The sequence below is a fragment of the Erythranthe guttata genome, chromosome 14 (genome assembly GCF_056151865.1).
Source record: "Erythranthe guttata isolate IM_541 chromosome 14, IM_541, whole genome shotgun sequence".
NCBI lineage: Eukaryota > Viridiplantae > Streptophyta > Magnoliopsida > Lamiales > Phrymaceae > Erythranthe > Erythranthe guttata.
In genome coordinates, this window is record NC_142546.1 from 25,134,602 (window position 1) to 25,151,042 (window position 16,441).

The following is a 16,441-nucleotide window of genomic DNA, read 5'->3' on the forward strand; positions in this document are numbered from 1 at the left end:
GATTCGAGCATTGATTTGAGATTCGTGGGTTGGTTCTTCGTTCACAATTTTCGACCTGTATATGTCGATTTTTGATGAATTTTCGACAGCTTGATGTCGAAAATTCATCAAAAATCGACATATAGTTGTCGAAAAATGTGAATGAAATGGGATTTTTGATAATTCGACAGATAGCTGTCGAAATTTGGATGAGTTTTCGACAGCTAACTGTCGAATATTCAACCAATTTTCGACAGCTACCTGTCAAATTAGATATGTGTAAATTTTTTTTTTATTTTTTTTTTTCGACACATAAGTGTCGAAAATATGGGTAATTTTCGACACTTAGGTGTCGAAAATTGTATCAAAATTCGACACTTAGGTGTCGAAACTTAATAAAATATGAATTGTTATGTTTTCGACACATACATGTCGAAAAATAAGGGTATTTTCGACCTGTATGTGTCGAAAATACATGGCGAGTTTTAAAAAAAAAAAAAATTCAAAATCGATGTTTTAGCTCAAAAAATACATGAATATATACTTGAATGGGTTCTCATTGCTCGTAAACTACCATTCTATTGTCATTTGACGCCATTTTGCAAGTTGTGTAAGGTTTTGATTTCTTTTGTTTTGAGGTTTTTTAGGAGGGTTTTTGGGGAGGAAGAAGAAGGAGGTGGAGGAGGTGGAGGAGGTGAGGGGTTTGTGAGTGAGGAGATAAATATTTTTTTTAGGTTTTTGATTATTTGGTATTTAAGAAAGAAAAATAGTATTTGTAATATTTTTTGGTTTTAATTTTCATTAAGGGCATTAAAGTAATTTACAATTAATTATTTATTTTTTATTTTTTTGGTATTCAAGTAAGCAAAAATTAGTATTTGAAATAGTGATCCCCTAAAAAGAAGCCTGCTATAAAATTTGTCTGTCGACTGTTGGGCTGATGGGTTCGGGCTTTTTTGTTTTTGGTTGGGCCGACCGGGTCGGGCTGATGCTCTTTATTTTTCTTTTTCGTGGAGATATATATCAAATGATTTATTTCTTTTTCTGATAAGAATTTGTAAATATATTATTAGAGCCAGAGAAATGAAAGGTTCGGCTTTTGAGATCCTACACCGGATGAAATACACCGGGTAGATTTTTACCATTCATATACACACAAACACACACACACCCACATTGAATGTAGATCAACGGTAAAAAACCACCCGGTGTAATCTTCACCGGGTGTAGGATAGATAAAACCGAAAGGTTCAGGAACGAGGAACATAGTCCAAAGTCAACACGTAAAAAGTCAACGTTCAAAGACAGTGATTCTGAATGAAGTTGCTCAAGCAGTGTTCATACTTCTTTCCTTACTTGCCATTGTTTATCACAGACAGAAACCAGATAGAAATGCAAGACACTTTCTTCTACTTCTCAAATAACTTCGTCCACCACCTGTTTGATGAAAGTTCTAAATGGAAAATTTAGTTAGCTGAGTATTGCAGAGTATTAGTTTGTTCAAAAAAGAGGAATCCATGAGGAGAACTGCAGGTTTCCCATGGTTTCTCCTCATCATTTCCCTGATTATCTCGACGATTTGTGGTGCAACAGATACTATAAACGCCGATGAAATCATCAGAGATGGCGAAACCCTGGTCTCACTCGGCGGCAAGTTTGAACTTGGATTCTTCAGCCCCGGAAAATCCAGAAACCGTTACGTGGGAATGTGGTTCAAGAACATCACAGAAATGACTGTTGTTTGGGTTGCAAACAGAGAATCCCCACTCACTGATACTTCCGGCGTGCTAACAGTGATCTCCCCTGGAATCTTGGTCATTCTCAATTCCACAAACGCCACCGTATGGTCTTCCAATACCTCAATCGCCGTCGAAAACCCTGTTTCACAGTTGCTGGATTCCGGAAATCTTGTAGTAAGAGAAAGAAACAACAATGGGTCCGATAATTTCCTCTGGCAGAGCTTCGATTACCCGAGTGATACATACTTACCAGGTATGAGTTTAGGATGGAATTTGGTAACTGGTAAAGAAAACTATCTCTCGTCGTGGAAAAGCAACGAAGATCCGTCTACAGGAGAGTTCAGTTTTCACCTGGACCCCACTGGCTACCCACAGCTACTCATCAAGAGAGGCTCTTTGATACAACATCGAATCGGGCCATGGAATGGAATTCGATTTCCGGGCCCACCAAACCCGAGGGAAGACCCCACTTACAAGCTATCGTTCGTGATGGATGATGAGAAAGTGTACTACAAATCCGATCTTATTGACAAATCGTTCGTTTCGAGGTATACGATGAATCAGAGCGGTGTTTCCCAGCGGTTGACTTGGGTTGACCGAACTCGTGGATGGGTGGTCTACTTCAGTATGCCTTCTGATATATGCGATAATTATAAGTTGTGCGGTGCTTATGGTAGTTGCAATGTTGGTAGTTCGCCTTCTTGTGAGTGTCTTGATCACAGGTTCGTGCCGAAAGACTCGGAAGGATGGGTTAGAGCTGATTGGTCGAATGGATGTGTTCGTAGGGCAAATATGAGCTGTCAAGATGATGTTTTTTTGAAGTATTCGGGGATCAAATTGCCTGATGCTACACATACTTGGCATAATAACACGATGACGCTTGATGAATGTAGAGTGGAGTGTTTAAAGAATTGTTCTTGCATGGCTTATACGCAATTGGATATAAGGAGGGGAAGTGGATGCTTGATTTGGTACGATGAGTTGGTCGATATTAGGACCATGTCTGCAGATGGACAAGTTATGTACATCAGAATGGCTTCTTCGGAGGCTGAAGGTAAGAATTTCTTTCTAGCTACCATCAAGAAATTGGTAAGCGATGTTTTTGATGTGTTCAAGTGAAAATTGTTGCAGAGTCGAAAGGGAAGAAAAGAGAAATACTGATAGCGAGTTTGGTATCTGTGGTCGGAATTGTTATTTTAGTATTACTTAGCTTATATGTATGTTATATTTGGAAGAGGAAGAAGAAGAGAGAAGATCAAGGTGAGGAAAATCGTGTCACTTTATTAATTTCTTGTCGAATTTTTTTTTTTGTTTATGTTGTTCTTTATTGCAGGATTTTCATATGATATAGATAATGAGAAACTCTCGGATCTGCCATTTTTCGATTTATCCGTTATTCTGAAAGCTACGGATCAGTTTTCGAATAGTAACAAGCTTGGGGAAGGTGGATTTGGTCCTGTTTATAAGGTAATATTTCTTCAAACACACAAATCAGTGTGAATCTATTTTTTTTTTCTAGTAGTATGTCATTTATCATTTAATAAATTGCTTAGATATAAGTACAATTTTAAAAGATAAACAGAACAGTCATGAAATCTGGCAGAAACTATAATTAATTATGCAGTATCCAGCAATTTTATGAAATTAAAGTTAAAATTACAACTCATAAAGAAATCCAGAGAACACTTTTAAATAATAGTTCAGATCCAAATACAGTCATCTGTGTGCCGATTATATCCATTGGACTAATTAAATAATAATTCAGATCCCGACAGTGTTATCTATGTCCGAATTATACTATACATTATTAAAATGGCCATTCAATTGTTCTATGTTAATTGTTATCTTGTTACAGTCGACGTGTTACGATTTAATTTATTTTTTCCCTCGATTTCCACACCTAACTTTCGACCATCAATATTTATATTTTATTAGGACTGCTGGGATTGAATTGAGCATATTTGTATGAGAGCTTCTCTATCTTTATCTTAGTTCCTCAGAAGTCTCATTATTCTTAGTTTCTTAAATCATTCTTTTGCTAATTAAGTTTAAAGAATAATATATATCTTGTGCAAATCTGTAACTAATTGTATAGCTCGATTAGATGAACACCTCACGTAGAGATTAAAAGGGTAACAGTGAAAAAAAATAATGTGATGTTAGAAAATTGGATCCCTTTAAATCATCATATAAACAAAGTTGTTAAAATTAGGGCATACTGGAAGGTGGACAAGAAATTGCTGTAAAAAGGTTATCAGGTGAATCCAGACAAGGTCTCGACGAATTAAAGAACGAATTCATATTCATTGCCAAACTTCAGCATCGGAATCTTGTTAAGCTTCTGGGATGCTGCATCCAAGGAGACGAAAGTATGCTCGTTTATGAATACATGCCTAACAAAAGTCTCGACATGTTTTTATTTGGTGAGTGAATATTCGATATTAACTCTATCAAGAAACACTTGATTAGTAAATTAGTACTGGCTAACTCAGACATTCAAAATCATTTGACAGATCAAACGAAAAGTTCAATACTTGATTGGCAAAAGCGGTTCGATATCATAAATGGGATTGCTAGAGGACTCTTGTATCTTCATCAAGATTCTCGTTTGAGAATTATCCATCGAGACCTTAAAGCTAGCAACATATTGCTCGATTCTGAAATGAACCCTAAAATATCGGATTTTGGACTTGCTAGAAGTTTTGGAGGCAATGAAACCGAAGCTCGGACACTCCGAGTTGTTGGAACATAGTAAGTAATCTTAATTCCTGACAAACAAATATGTGTATATATTTATAATTATATAAAAATGTCATTTTGTTTATCTCTGTGCAGTGGATACATGTCCCCAGAGTATGCAGTGGACGGCCTATTTTCGGTAAAATCAGACGTATTTAGCTTCGGAGTTTTGGTGCTAGAAATAGTGAGTGGGAAGACAAACAGAGGATTTACACACAGTGAACACAGCCTCAATCTTCTTGGTCATGTAAGTTTCTTCTCATCCCTTTGGTGCAACATGAAGTAAGTGTACACACACTGGCTAAATATTTACACTTGATCATCAACACACACCAACATGGATGTGTGTGTTTTTGCGTGTAAATGAATGGTACATCTAACTATAAGATAAGTGTTATTTTTTCTAATGAAAATTTTCCAGGCATGGCAACTTGAGAAAGAAAGAAGGTCACTGGAACTAGTGGACCCCGCTCTAGATATCGATTTTCAGACAGCAGAAGTATCGAGATCGATCCAAGTTGGTCTATTATGCGTGCAACAAAATCCAGAAGACAGGCCAAACATGTCTTCCGTGGTTTTCATGCTGCGAAACGAGGCGGGATCAGGTGAAATTCCTCAGGCCAAGGAACCTGGTTTCTTCACTCGAAGAGACATTCAGAATTCGAACAACACGAAACCAAATTCGATCAATGAAATCACCATTACAATGCTGGAGCCCAGATAGAAGAAAAAAATATGGATCATCTCGTGTATAGCTCAATTATTTGACGTCGATCGTTTCTGTTAATATCCTTTTGCTGGTCAAGTATGGTTCGTTGATCTTGGCATTGCTTGTTCTCTTAACTATTGAACAAGCTAGCCAAGCAGCTTGACCTCCCTTGGGTGTTTTCAATGTTGGCAACTTCCATTTTTCCAAGTAATCATCATTCAAATGTATATATAACAAAACGTCGACGACTTTAATTTTTGTTGACGCAGACGATGTTTGGCTAAGCTTATAAGTGGTTAAAAAGAGCTTATAAGCTCTTCAAAGTGTTTGATAATTTTTTAAAAAAAGATATTAAAAATTCAAAAAATAAGCAAATAAGATTTTTTTTTTGAAGTATCTCTGATCCATCTTTTTATTTAAAATCTTATAATGAGCTCATTATTCAAACATTTTAAAATTTAGTTCTAAGATTAAGACGTAACAACTTAAGAATTTATTAGATGTTTAAAATAAGTTTAGTCAAACGAGCCCTTAATATAAGAATATAACATAAAAATATCAATAATAATCCATATAGAGAATTATTTGAAAATAGAATAAAAAAGGTGATTGTGTAAAATATCGTAGTCTAAAATATAAACACAATCATTTTTACACCACCTAATGATTAAGTATTCCTGTTTTATAAAGCAATCGTTTCATTACATTACATAATTAAAAATCACGAATCATAATTATTGCAAATGCCCAGAACATGATTTAATTTGAGCTGTCGTCGTTTAGCTTTTGTCATCTTTGCCGTGGCGTAGTGCAAATAACCCTAAAATTTAGTAGTTGAAAAGAAAGAAAGAGAAAGAAAACAGTAAAATAATGATATGCTATTCTGTATTTTTAATCTAGTAGAAGAGATTTCTTTGTAAAAGTCTAAAAAGCAGCCGACAAGGAAGAGAGGTGGTGGCTCCACCTCTGTTCTTCTCCCAACTTGCCAGTTGCCATTGTTTAACCGGATGGAAATGTGGAGTGTACGTCACTTCTTTTTCTTCTTCTCCAATTACTTCGTCCACCACCTGTTTGATGAAAGTCCTAAGTAAAAACTTTGGTTGGTTTGTTAACAACAGAGGAAGCCCATGAGTAGAAGTGGAGGTTCCTCCTGGTTTCTCCTCATCCTTCCCTTGATTTTCTCGACGATTTGTGGCGCAACGGATACTATAAACACCGATGAAATCATCAGAGACGGCGAAACACTGGTCTCACCCGGCGGCAAGTTCGAACTTGGATTCTTCAGCCCCGGAAATTCGAGCAACCGCTACGTGGGAATGTGGTTCAAGAACATCACAGAAATGACTGTTGTCTGGGTTGCCAACAGAGAATCCCCACTCGCAGACACTTCCGGCGTGTTAACAGTTGCCCCTCCCGGAATCCTCGTCATTCTCAATGCAACAAACGGCACCGTTTGGTCTTCCAATACCTCAATCGCCGTCAAAAACCCAGTTGCACAGCTGCTGGGTTCTGGAAATCTTGTAATCAGAGATGAAAAGGAAAAAGACCCAGATAATTTCCTCTGGCAGAGTTTTGATTACCCCACAGATACGTTTTTACCAGGCATGAGTTTGGGGTGGAACTTTGTTACCGGTAGAGAAAACTATCTCTCATCATGGAAAAGCAACGATAATCCAGCTACAGGAGAGTTCAGTTTCCACCTGGACCCCACTGGCTACCCACAGCTACTCATCAAGAGAGGCTCAGCTGTACAGAATCGGTTCGGGCCGTGGAATGGGATTCGTTTTCCGGGCCCGCCGAATCCGAGAGACGATCCCACTTACAAGCTTTCGTTCGAGATGGATGACAAGAAAGTGTACTTTAAATCCGATATTATTGATGTATCGTTTGTTTCGAGGTATACTATGAATCTGAGCGGTGTTTCTCAACGGTGGACTTGGGTTGACCGGACTCGTGGGTGGGTGATTTATTTCAGCATTCCTTCGGATATATGCGATAATTATAAGCTTTGCGGTGCTTATGGTAGTTGCAATGTTGGCGGTTCGCCTTCTTGTGAGTGTCTTGATCATAGGTTTGTGCCGAAAGAGCCGGAAGGTTGGGTTAGAGCTGATTGGTCGAATGGGTGTGTTCGTAGGGCGAATTTGAGCTGTCAAGATGATGTCTTTTTGAAGTACTCGGGGATTAAATTGCCCGATGCAAGAAATTCTTGGCATAATAATACGATGACGCTTGATGAATGTAGATTAGAGTGTTTGAAAAATTGTTCTTGTATGGCGTATACACAGTTGGATACGAGGAGAGAAAGTGGGTGCTTGATTTGGTACGAGGAGTTGGTTGATATCAGAAGTATGTCTGCAGATGGACTTGTTATGTATGTCAGAATGGCTTCTTCTGAGGCTGAAGGTAAGAATCTTTAGCTAATATATGCAATGTGTTTTGATGCAATGTGTTTTGATGTGTTCAAGTGAAAAATGCTGCAGAGTCTAAAGGAAAGAAACGAGAAATACTGATAGCGAGTTTGGTATCTGTGGTGGGAATCGTTGTTTTAGTACTACTTAGCTTATATGTATGTTATATTTGGAAGAGGAAGAAGAACGATTTGAAGAAGAGAAAAGATCAAGGTAATTAATTTGTGTTGCTAATATTAATTTCTTGTCCAAAGTTGTATGTATGTTTACATTGTTCTTTATTGCAGGAAGTTCATTTGACATAGATCATGAGAAACACTCGGACCTGCCATTTTTCGACTTATCGGTTATTCTGAAAGCTACGGATCAGTTTTCGAGCAGTAACAAGCTTGGGGAAGGTGGATTTGGTCCTGTTTATAAGGTAATATTTCTTCTTTCACAAACCTAAAATGTTAGTTTATCTAACGTTATAGTCTTCATCGTGAAGGAACTTGATGGTGAACCTCACGTAGTATACATATATGATATATATCACCGTACATATATATTGTTAATTATCTAAATTTCACGATAAAATACTATCTGGTGCAATATTCCAAATGGTTAGAGGAAAACAGGGAATGCTCGATAATATATTTATCGTAAACATGGTCCACATTGTTAGGCAATGTCTTGTTCATTACATTACCTAACATAAATACTTTATATTAAATAAAGAAAAAGAATCTAGCATTTTCTCTTTTCATGAATAAAAAGTTAAAAGTGCAATTCATAAAGAAATCCAGGGAATAACTCATCATGTTGGACTTATTATATAATGATGTTACAGATCTAGATCCTTTCCCAATTTTATTTGTTGGATTAATTAAATAATAATTCAGACCGAGTCTCTGCCGTTTATGACCTCGTTATAAACATTATGGAAATGGTCAGATAAATTTTATATGTTAGCTGTTAAGTTTAATTTTAGAACATTAATTTTCTTCCGTAGATTAAGTTTCAAGCGTATATACAACTTATGCAAAACTGTAATTAATTGTACAGCCATACAGAACGAACACCCCACGTAAATTATGTAAATTTTTAGAAAATGCACTACTTAAATTGGTTAGAATCTGGTTTCAGGGCATGTTGAAAGGTGGACAAGAAATTGCTGTAAAAAGGTTATCGAAGGAATCCAATCAAGGTCTCGACGAATTAAAGAACGAATTCATATTCATTGCCAAACTTCAGCATCGAAATCTTGTTAAGCTTCTGGGATGCTGCATCCAGGGAGACGAAAGTATGCTCGTATACGAATACATGCCTAACAAAAGCCTCGACGTATTCTTGTTCGGTGAGGTCTTTTTATTTTAATTCTATCAAGAAGTTCAAACCACACCAACAATTGAGTACTAATTCAAAATTATTTGACAGATCAAACAAAAAGTATGTTGCTTGATTGGCAAAAACGCTTCAATATCATAAATGGGATCGCTAGAGGACTCTTGTACCTTCATGAGGATTCCCGTTTGAGAATTATCCATCGAGACCTTAAAGCCAGCAACATTTTGCTCGATTCTGAAATGAACCCTAAAATATCGGATTTCGGACTTGCTAGAAGTTTTGGAGGCAACGAGACTGAAGCTCAGACACGCCGTGTTGTTGGAACATAGTAAGTAATCTTAATTCTTCACAACTATATATATAATATATATATAATGTTGTTTGTATTTGTGCAGTGGATACATGTCTCCAGAGTATGCAGTAGATGGCTTATTTTCGGTTAAATCAGACGTATTTAGCTTCGGAGTATTGGTGCTAGAAATTGTGAGTGGTAAGAAAAATAGAGGATTTACACACAGTGAACATGGCCTCAACCTTCTTGGTCATGTAAGTTTTCATCTCCATTTGCACTATCTTTTTACTAGTCAAATATTATATTGGGTAAAGATTTAATCTTGATCAGTGAACACACACCAACATGGGTGTGTGTGTTTTTTGTATACGTAAATGAAGGTTAGGTTTATTTTGAAATTTTCAGGCATGGCAACTTGAGAAAGAAGGGAGGTCGTTGGAAGTAGCGGACCCCACTCTAGATATCGATTTTCAGACAGCAGAAGTGTTGAGATCGATCCAAGTCGGTCTTTTGTGCGTGCAACAAAATCCAGAAGATAGGCCGAACATGTCTTCTGTGGTTTTCATGCTGCGAAACGAGGCTGAGTCGGGTGAAATTCCTCAGGCCAGGCAACCTGGTTTCTTCACCCAAAGAGACGTTATCACAAGGCAGAATTCGAACAGTATGAAAGCAAATTCGACCAATGAAATCACCATTACAATGCCGGAGCCCAGATAGAAGAAAACATTAATCATTTTTTGTATAGATTCATTTTCACCATTGTTGTGTGTATATTAAACGTACAAATAGCAACGGTCATTTTGCTATTTGAGTGTTGATTGATTGTGAAAAGACAAAAATACCCCTGATGGGTTCTTACAATAAGAAAAGCCCCCAGCCGCCCTTAACAAATAATTTTTAAAATTTGAAGGGACAAGTTGAATCTCCGAAAAATTACAGTAACTGAAAAGGGTTAAATTGTAATTTCCCAAAACTTAATTCATATAAATCTCAAGTGTTGTAATTATTTGTTGTAGTGAATCTCGAGTTTGAACTCTAATAAACTCTGATTGTGAAACAGATGAAGGATGAATTTACATCTAAATAACCCTAAATCCCAGCTCGAGCTCGAGCTTGAGTTTTAATTTTCTTTTTTTAAATATCACAAATCCGAAAGATTTAAAGAAAAAAAAGAAAAAGAAAAACAGGGGTCAAGCTTACAGACAAAAACATAAAATTTTGCCTAGATGGGCAAGTGAAAGATACCTCTTCTTTTATTGCATTATTATAAAATGTATGGGATCTGAAATCTATTGTATTTAATCCATAATATCTCTTATCTATAAATCTGTGTCTGAATACTCCCAACTACGTCTTGGTCACTGTGAAATTCAGTACTCTATCTATTATTTTTTTAATGAAAACTGGAACCAGGGATTTGTTCGTCACGTGTTACAGATACTTTTTTATTTATTTTTAACATATAGTTGATGATATATATGGATATATACAGGAAGAATAGAAGAAGAGAAGAAGGAGATAAATAATAATACGTAGAATAGAAACCCCCATTGTGTTATGGGTTGATTACATGGAATATATATAGAGAGTGTTATGGGTTGATTACATGGAATATATATAGAGAAATATTGCAAGGTAATAGAGTTTGACTAGGTAACTAAATCCTAACTAATCTAGGTAACTCAATCATAGTAGAATCTTAATATCACAAGAGTTCTATATAATATAATATTCTCTAACATGCCCCCGCAGTCGAAACGTAGAGTTCTATATAATATAATATTCTCTAACACGCCCCCGCAGTCGAAACGTGACGAACGTGAAGACTGGACAATCACTTGCTAACACGCTCCCGCAATCGGAACGAATAAACTACAAAACGAATAAACTTCAAACGTGAAGACTGGAAACTTCAAACGTGAAGACTGGACAGAAACCGCGAAACACATCGCTAGAGAATTTCTCTGTTGAAATATCTGCCAAATTAAAAAAAAATAATAGTAATAATAACGGGTGAGAGAAAAATAAGAAAACTTTTTTTTTTTTTTTTATCGAGATAGAGAGAAGAGATGAGAGAGGGGGGGAGAAGATTGAGGGGGGTCGCCGGCCATGGAGAAGAAGAGAGGCAGCGGCTAGGTTTTAGGCCATGGAGAAGAAGAAGAAGAAAAAGATAGAGAAGATACACCACCGAGAGAGGGAGAAATTTCGGTTTGGTGGTCGCCGGCCATGGAGAAGAAGAGAAGCGGCGGCTAGGTTTTAGGCCATGGAGAAGAAGAAGAAGAAGAAGAAGAAGAAGAAGAAGAAGAAGAAGAAGAAGAAGATAGAGAAGATACACCACTGAGAGAGAGAGAGAGAGAGAGAGAGAGAGAGAGAGAGAGAGAGAGAGAGAGAGAGAGAGAGAGAGAGAGAGAGAGAGAGAGAGAGAGAGAGAGAGAGAGAGAATTAGGTTTGGTGGTCGCCGGCCATTGGAAGAAGAGAAGCGGCGGCTAGGTTTTAGGCCATGGAGAAGAAGAAGAAGAAGAAGAAGATAGAAAAAGATAGAGAAGCACCACCGGGGATGGAGAAAATTCGGGTGGTGTTCATAGAAATAAAGAAGAAGAAAGATATTAAGAGTACCACCACCGGGGAGGGAGAAAATTGGGTGGTCGCCGCCATGGAGAAGAAAGGCGGCTAGGTTTTCACCGACATGGAGAAGAGAAGCTCCATGGCGACTAGGTTAAAAAAAACCTAAACCTGGTGCTCTGATACCATATAGGAAGAATAGAAGAAGAGAAGAAGGAGATAAATAATAATACGTAGAATAGAAACCCCCATTGTGTTATGGGTTGATTACATGGAATATATATAGAGAAATATTGCAAGGTAATAGAGTTTGACTAGGTAACTAAATCCTAACTAATCTAGGTAACTCAATCATAGTAGAATCTTAATATCACAAGAGTTCTATATAATATAATATTCTCTAACATAAATAAAAAAACTTCAAACGTGAAGACTGGAAACTTCAAACGTGAAGACTGGACAGAAACCGCGAAACACATCGCTAGAGAGAATTCCTCTGTTGAAATATCTGCCAAATTTAAAAAATAATAATAATAATAATAATAAACGAGTGAGAGAAAAATAAGCAATTTTTTTTTTTTTTTTTTTTTTTATCAAGATAGAGAGAAGAGATGAGAGAGGGGGAGAAGAGATGAGAGAGGTGGGAAGAAGATGAGTGGTGTTCGCCGGCCATGGAGAAGAGAAGAGGCGGCGGTTAGGTCTTAGACCATGGAGAAGAAAAGATGAATAAGAAGAAAAAGAAGAGATAGAGAAGATGCACCACCGGGGGAGGGAGAAGAAAAATCGGGTGGTGTTCATAGAAAGAAAGAAAAAAAGAAAGATATTAAGAATACCACCACCGGGGGAGGGAGAAAATTGGGTGGTCACCGCCATGGAGAAGCCATGGAGAAGAAAGGGCGGCTAGGTATAGAAAGAAAGAAGAAAAGAAAGATATTAAGAATACCACCACCGGGGGAGGGAGAAAATTGGGTGGTCACCGCCATGGAGAAGAAAGGCGGCTAGGTTATCACCGCCATGGAGAAGGAAGGCGGCTAGGTTTAAAAAAACCTAAACCTGGTGCTCTGATACCATATAGGAAGAATAGAATAGGAGAAGAAGAGAAATAATAATACGTAGAATAGAAACCCCCATTGTGTTATGGGTTGATTACATGGAATATATATAGAGAAATATTCCAAGGTAATAGAGTTTGACTAGGTAACTAAATCCTAACTAATCTAGGTAACCGAATCATACTAGAATCCTAATATTAGGAGATTTCTATAATATAATATTCTCTAATAGATGTGGATAAACACATAGTTGATATGGATATGGTCATGGCCTCCCTGCGCGAGCGGAGCCAGCGTGGGCCGAACATTTCTCAAATCTCTACTAATTTATACATGAATATAAAAAATTAGTATAATTCGTTCCTGCCCCTCCCCCAACTTAAAATCCTGGCTGGATTATGCAATTGAATTGAGTTCTAATCGGATCGAGAATCTTATCTTGTAAACCAAATCAAGTAAAAGAACAATCAAATAACACATATAAATCAGAAAACAAAGTTCGTCTACATCGATCGACGATCGAACAAAACTAATCCAAGTTGCATGTTTGTTTTTTGTTTTTTGTTTTTTCTTTTTTTTCCGAGATGTATAGTACTACAATATCAAGATGAAGATATTATTGTTCCCTGGATGAATCTTAATCTTATCTTTCCAAATTTGCATCTATAAATAGTGTCCTTCTCTCATCAACAAAAGATGCACCAACCAAATATATAAATAATTATCTCAAAGTGTAATTTGCTAGCAAAAAAAAAAAATGGCTACTAATTCATCACATTTATTCACTTCTCTTTGGTTCTTTTTCAACTTGTTTTTCTGCTCTATCACATTAGCCTCTGCATCATCATCAGCCATTTCTTCAGACCAGCTCAAATTCTGGTTCGAAAATGTCGAAAACAAAATGCCGAATCCACTCCTCAAAAAGCTGTCCCCTTTGAGCCAAAAAGACTGTGATTATTACAGCAATTTACTACTTTCCGAAAACAGCATATTCTCAGCCGATGCCGGTTTCTGTTCACTCGCTAAACTCGCTTGCACCTCTGTTTTCCAGAAGGCCAATATAGTGAAAGACACGTACACAAGAGAGAAAACATACGGCAGATTCTCTGCGGCTCTTCATCGTCACCAGGACATCAAAAACGAGGATCCGTTTGCGTTTTACAGGTTGTCGGCTCTGAAAGAAGGAAACCTCGTACATCTCCCGCACTTGAAAGAATCGCTCCCCGACAGAGCTTTTCTCCCCCAACAAATGGCGTCGAAGATTCCGTTAAACTACGACACCATCACTAGAATATTTCCTGATTCAGACAGTTCCGGAAAGACGAAAGAAACAATCCAAACAACTCTCGCTTACTGCAATGCCGAAGCAATCCAGGGCGAGACGGAGAGCTGTCCTAAATCCCTGGAAGAGATGGTCGGGTTCGCCAAGTCTACGTTGGGCGATAAGAAAGTTGTTGCGTTAACTACGAAGAACACGAGGGGTTCGAATTCGGCGGTTAGGATCGGAAAGATTAAGGAATACGGCGGAGGTAAGAAAATCGTGGCGTGTCACGAAGCTTTTCTTCCGTTTGCAGCTTACTTTTGCCATTCGCTTTCGTCGACACGTTTGTACGCGGTGGATGTTATTGTGGATCGTGAGACGGGGTCGAATGTCGTAAATACGATGTTGGGAATATGCCACATGGACACTTCTCAGTGGCCGAAGGACCACGTGGCTTTTAAGATACTGAAATTCGGGCCTGGAGAAGGAGAGGCATGTCATTGGTTCACGCAGCTTGATCTTGCATGGATTGCTGATGAATAATCCATGCATGCATCTACTTATTTTACGTATGGTTATTATTTAAGTACTGCAATGCTTGTATTCCCATTTTCCAGTGTATGCTTCATGCATATTTTATGTTAAGTGTTAGATGTTTTCTGTTTGATTTCGGAATCCGACAAATTATTAAAAACACAATAATATTCCGACAAAAAATAAATATCACAACATGCACGAATATTTTCGACACAACGCCCGAGATTGCCTGCGTAAAGTTAAAGCCTCACAGACCAATTGCGAGGTATATATATAGCTTTCGAACATGGCGTTATATTTCGAATAAGCACAACATATATTTGTTAATGCATCACTAATTGGGTAAATAAAACTTTTGGATATCCAGAAAAAATTTACAAAAATCAGAACGAAATTTTTGAACACCGCAGAACAGAAAACAATCTCTTTCATTGCAATTTTTATTTTATTTTCAGAAAACGAAAAATTGACCGGGATCATAATAGAAAGTATTAAAAGATTGCCAACATTACTTTTTGATTTTCGATCTAGTTTTAATTTAATAGGTGGGGGTTTTTCGTTATTTAACCTAAGTTCGGGGGTTTCGTAATTTACCTTTTTTAAAATATCAACGCAAGCTGAAAAAAAAAGCATAGGTGAAGCCTGAAGTACATAGGCAGCATATAAAATTTTACCCTGCATGTGCAATATAAATCTGTATATATATATATATATATATATATATCTATATATAGGTATAATTAGTCTTGGTCAGTGTGAAATTCAGTCTTCAAGACAATATTGTATTTACAACATCGTATTATTAGCATGCAATTGATGCTTGTATTATTTCCGTTTTTGATTCCCGCCTTTTATGACCCTGATATAAATTATAAAACTACACAATTTCTGTGAGCAAGAAAAATTTAGGGCAAAAAATTGTCAATAAACTAAAAATATATATTAGATTAAATTAAAAAGATGGGCCAAGTCTGGTCACCTACCTAAAGTTAAAAAGGGCCCAACTCAAGATAGCTTTTGTACATGTATTTATATATTTACACGAAGCCCACACTTGAAAGGCCCAATACATTTTGGATCCGAACAACTTATACATTGACCCGACCCATTGACACGTTCTTATAATTTGGGAATAAGTAAAAAAATATATAAATAATACAATTTCCAAAATTTGCAAAAGTTCCAAAATAAAATTTAAAATTGGAAGGAATTTTCGAGTTTTTGCATTTTTTTTGACTTGTTCACTTTTGGAAAAATTGGGAAATTATTTGTTGATCTGATACGTTCAATTTTACGTTTTAGGAAGAAGTCAGAACTCAATCGAATTGCACGTAAAGCAAATTCCACTAATGAAGTCACCATTACAATTAAAAATCCCTAAAGAAGAAAACACGAATGACTTCGTATATATAGCTTAAGTTTCAAATAAATCAAGCTCATACCCGTGTGACATGCACCTTGAAAATATTGATAAAAATTGAACAAAAGTTATTTAAACTCACCAATTTTTCATCCGATCACTAGTCAACTGAACCAAAATGATGTGCGACAAACTCAATCGACCTTGAAAATATTGACAAAATTCGAATTGGAGTCATTTAAACTCACAATTTCTCACTCGGCCACTAGTCAACTGAACCACAATAATTTGCGACAAACCTCTGGAAATATTGACAAAAATCGAAATTTGTCACTCCACTAGTCAACTATACAAAGTCAAAATTTGCAGCGCCAATAGGCCCAATACACACTCTATTCACACTTGGTCGACACTCTCAACATATTAATCAACCTTCATATCTTCAGTTCGGATGTACATTGAAAATAATTTATAAAG

At 36.9% G+C, this 16,441-nt stretch overlaps 3 protein-coding genes across 3 annotated transcripts; all 3 read left to right on the forward strand.

Annotated features, from left to right (window-relative positions):
* The first annotated feature begins 1,390 nt into the window (after window positions 1-1,390).
* On the forward strand, window positions 1,391-5,551 carry LOC105959509 (G-type lectin S-receptor-like serine/threonine-protein kinase At4g27290). Its single transcript, XM_088814192.1, has 7 exons — window positions 1,391-2,772; window positions 2,850-2,978; window positions 3,052-3,185; window positions 3,931-4,141; window positions 4,232-4,469; window positions 4,554-4,704; window positions 4,879-5,551. The coding sequence occupies exons 1-7, from the start codon at window positions 1,497-1,499 to the stop codon at window positions 5,179-5,181; spliced, it is 2,442 nt and encodes an 813-aa protein (XP_088670318.1). The 5' UTR covers window positions 1,391-1,496; the 3' UTR covers window positions 5,182-5,551.
* Window positions 5,552-5,845: 294 nt separating this feature from the next.
* LOC105959512 (G-type lectin S-receptor-like serine/threonine-protein kinase At4g27290) lies at window positions 5,846-10,083 on the forward strand. Its single transcript, XM_088814191.1, has 7 exons — window positions 5,846-7,569; window positions 7,647-7,787; window positions 7,862-7,995; window positions 8,700-8,910; window positions 8,991-9,228; window positions 9,296-9,446; window positions 9,598-10,083. The coding sequence occupies exons 1-7, from the start codon at window positions 6,294-6,296 to the stop codon at window positions 9,907-9,909; spliced, it is 2,463 nt and encodes an 820-aa protein (XP_088670317.1). The 5' UTR covers window positions 5,846-6,293; the 3' UTR covers window positions 9,910-10,083.
* A 3,424-nt stretch (window positions 10,084-13,507) lies between these two features.
* Window positions 13,508-14,734, forward strand: LOC105958814 (polygalacturonase-1 non-catalytic subunit beta). Its single transcript, XM_012982816.2, has one exon. The coding sequence runs from the start codon at window positions 13,564-13,566 to the stop codon at window positions 14,608-14,610; it is 1,047 nt and encodes a 348-aa protein (XP_012838270.2). The 5' UTR covers window positions 13,508-13,563; the 3' UTR covers window positions 14,611-14,734.
* The last annotated feature ends 1,707 nt before the right edge of the window (window positions 14,735-16,441 follow it).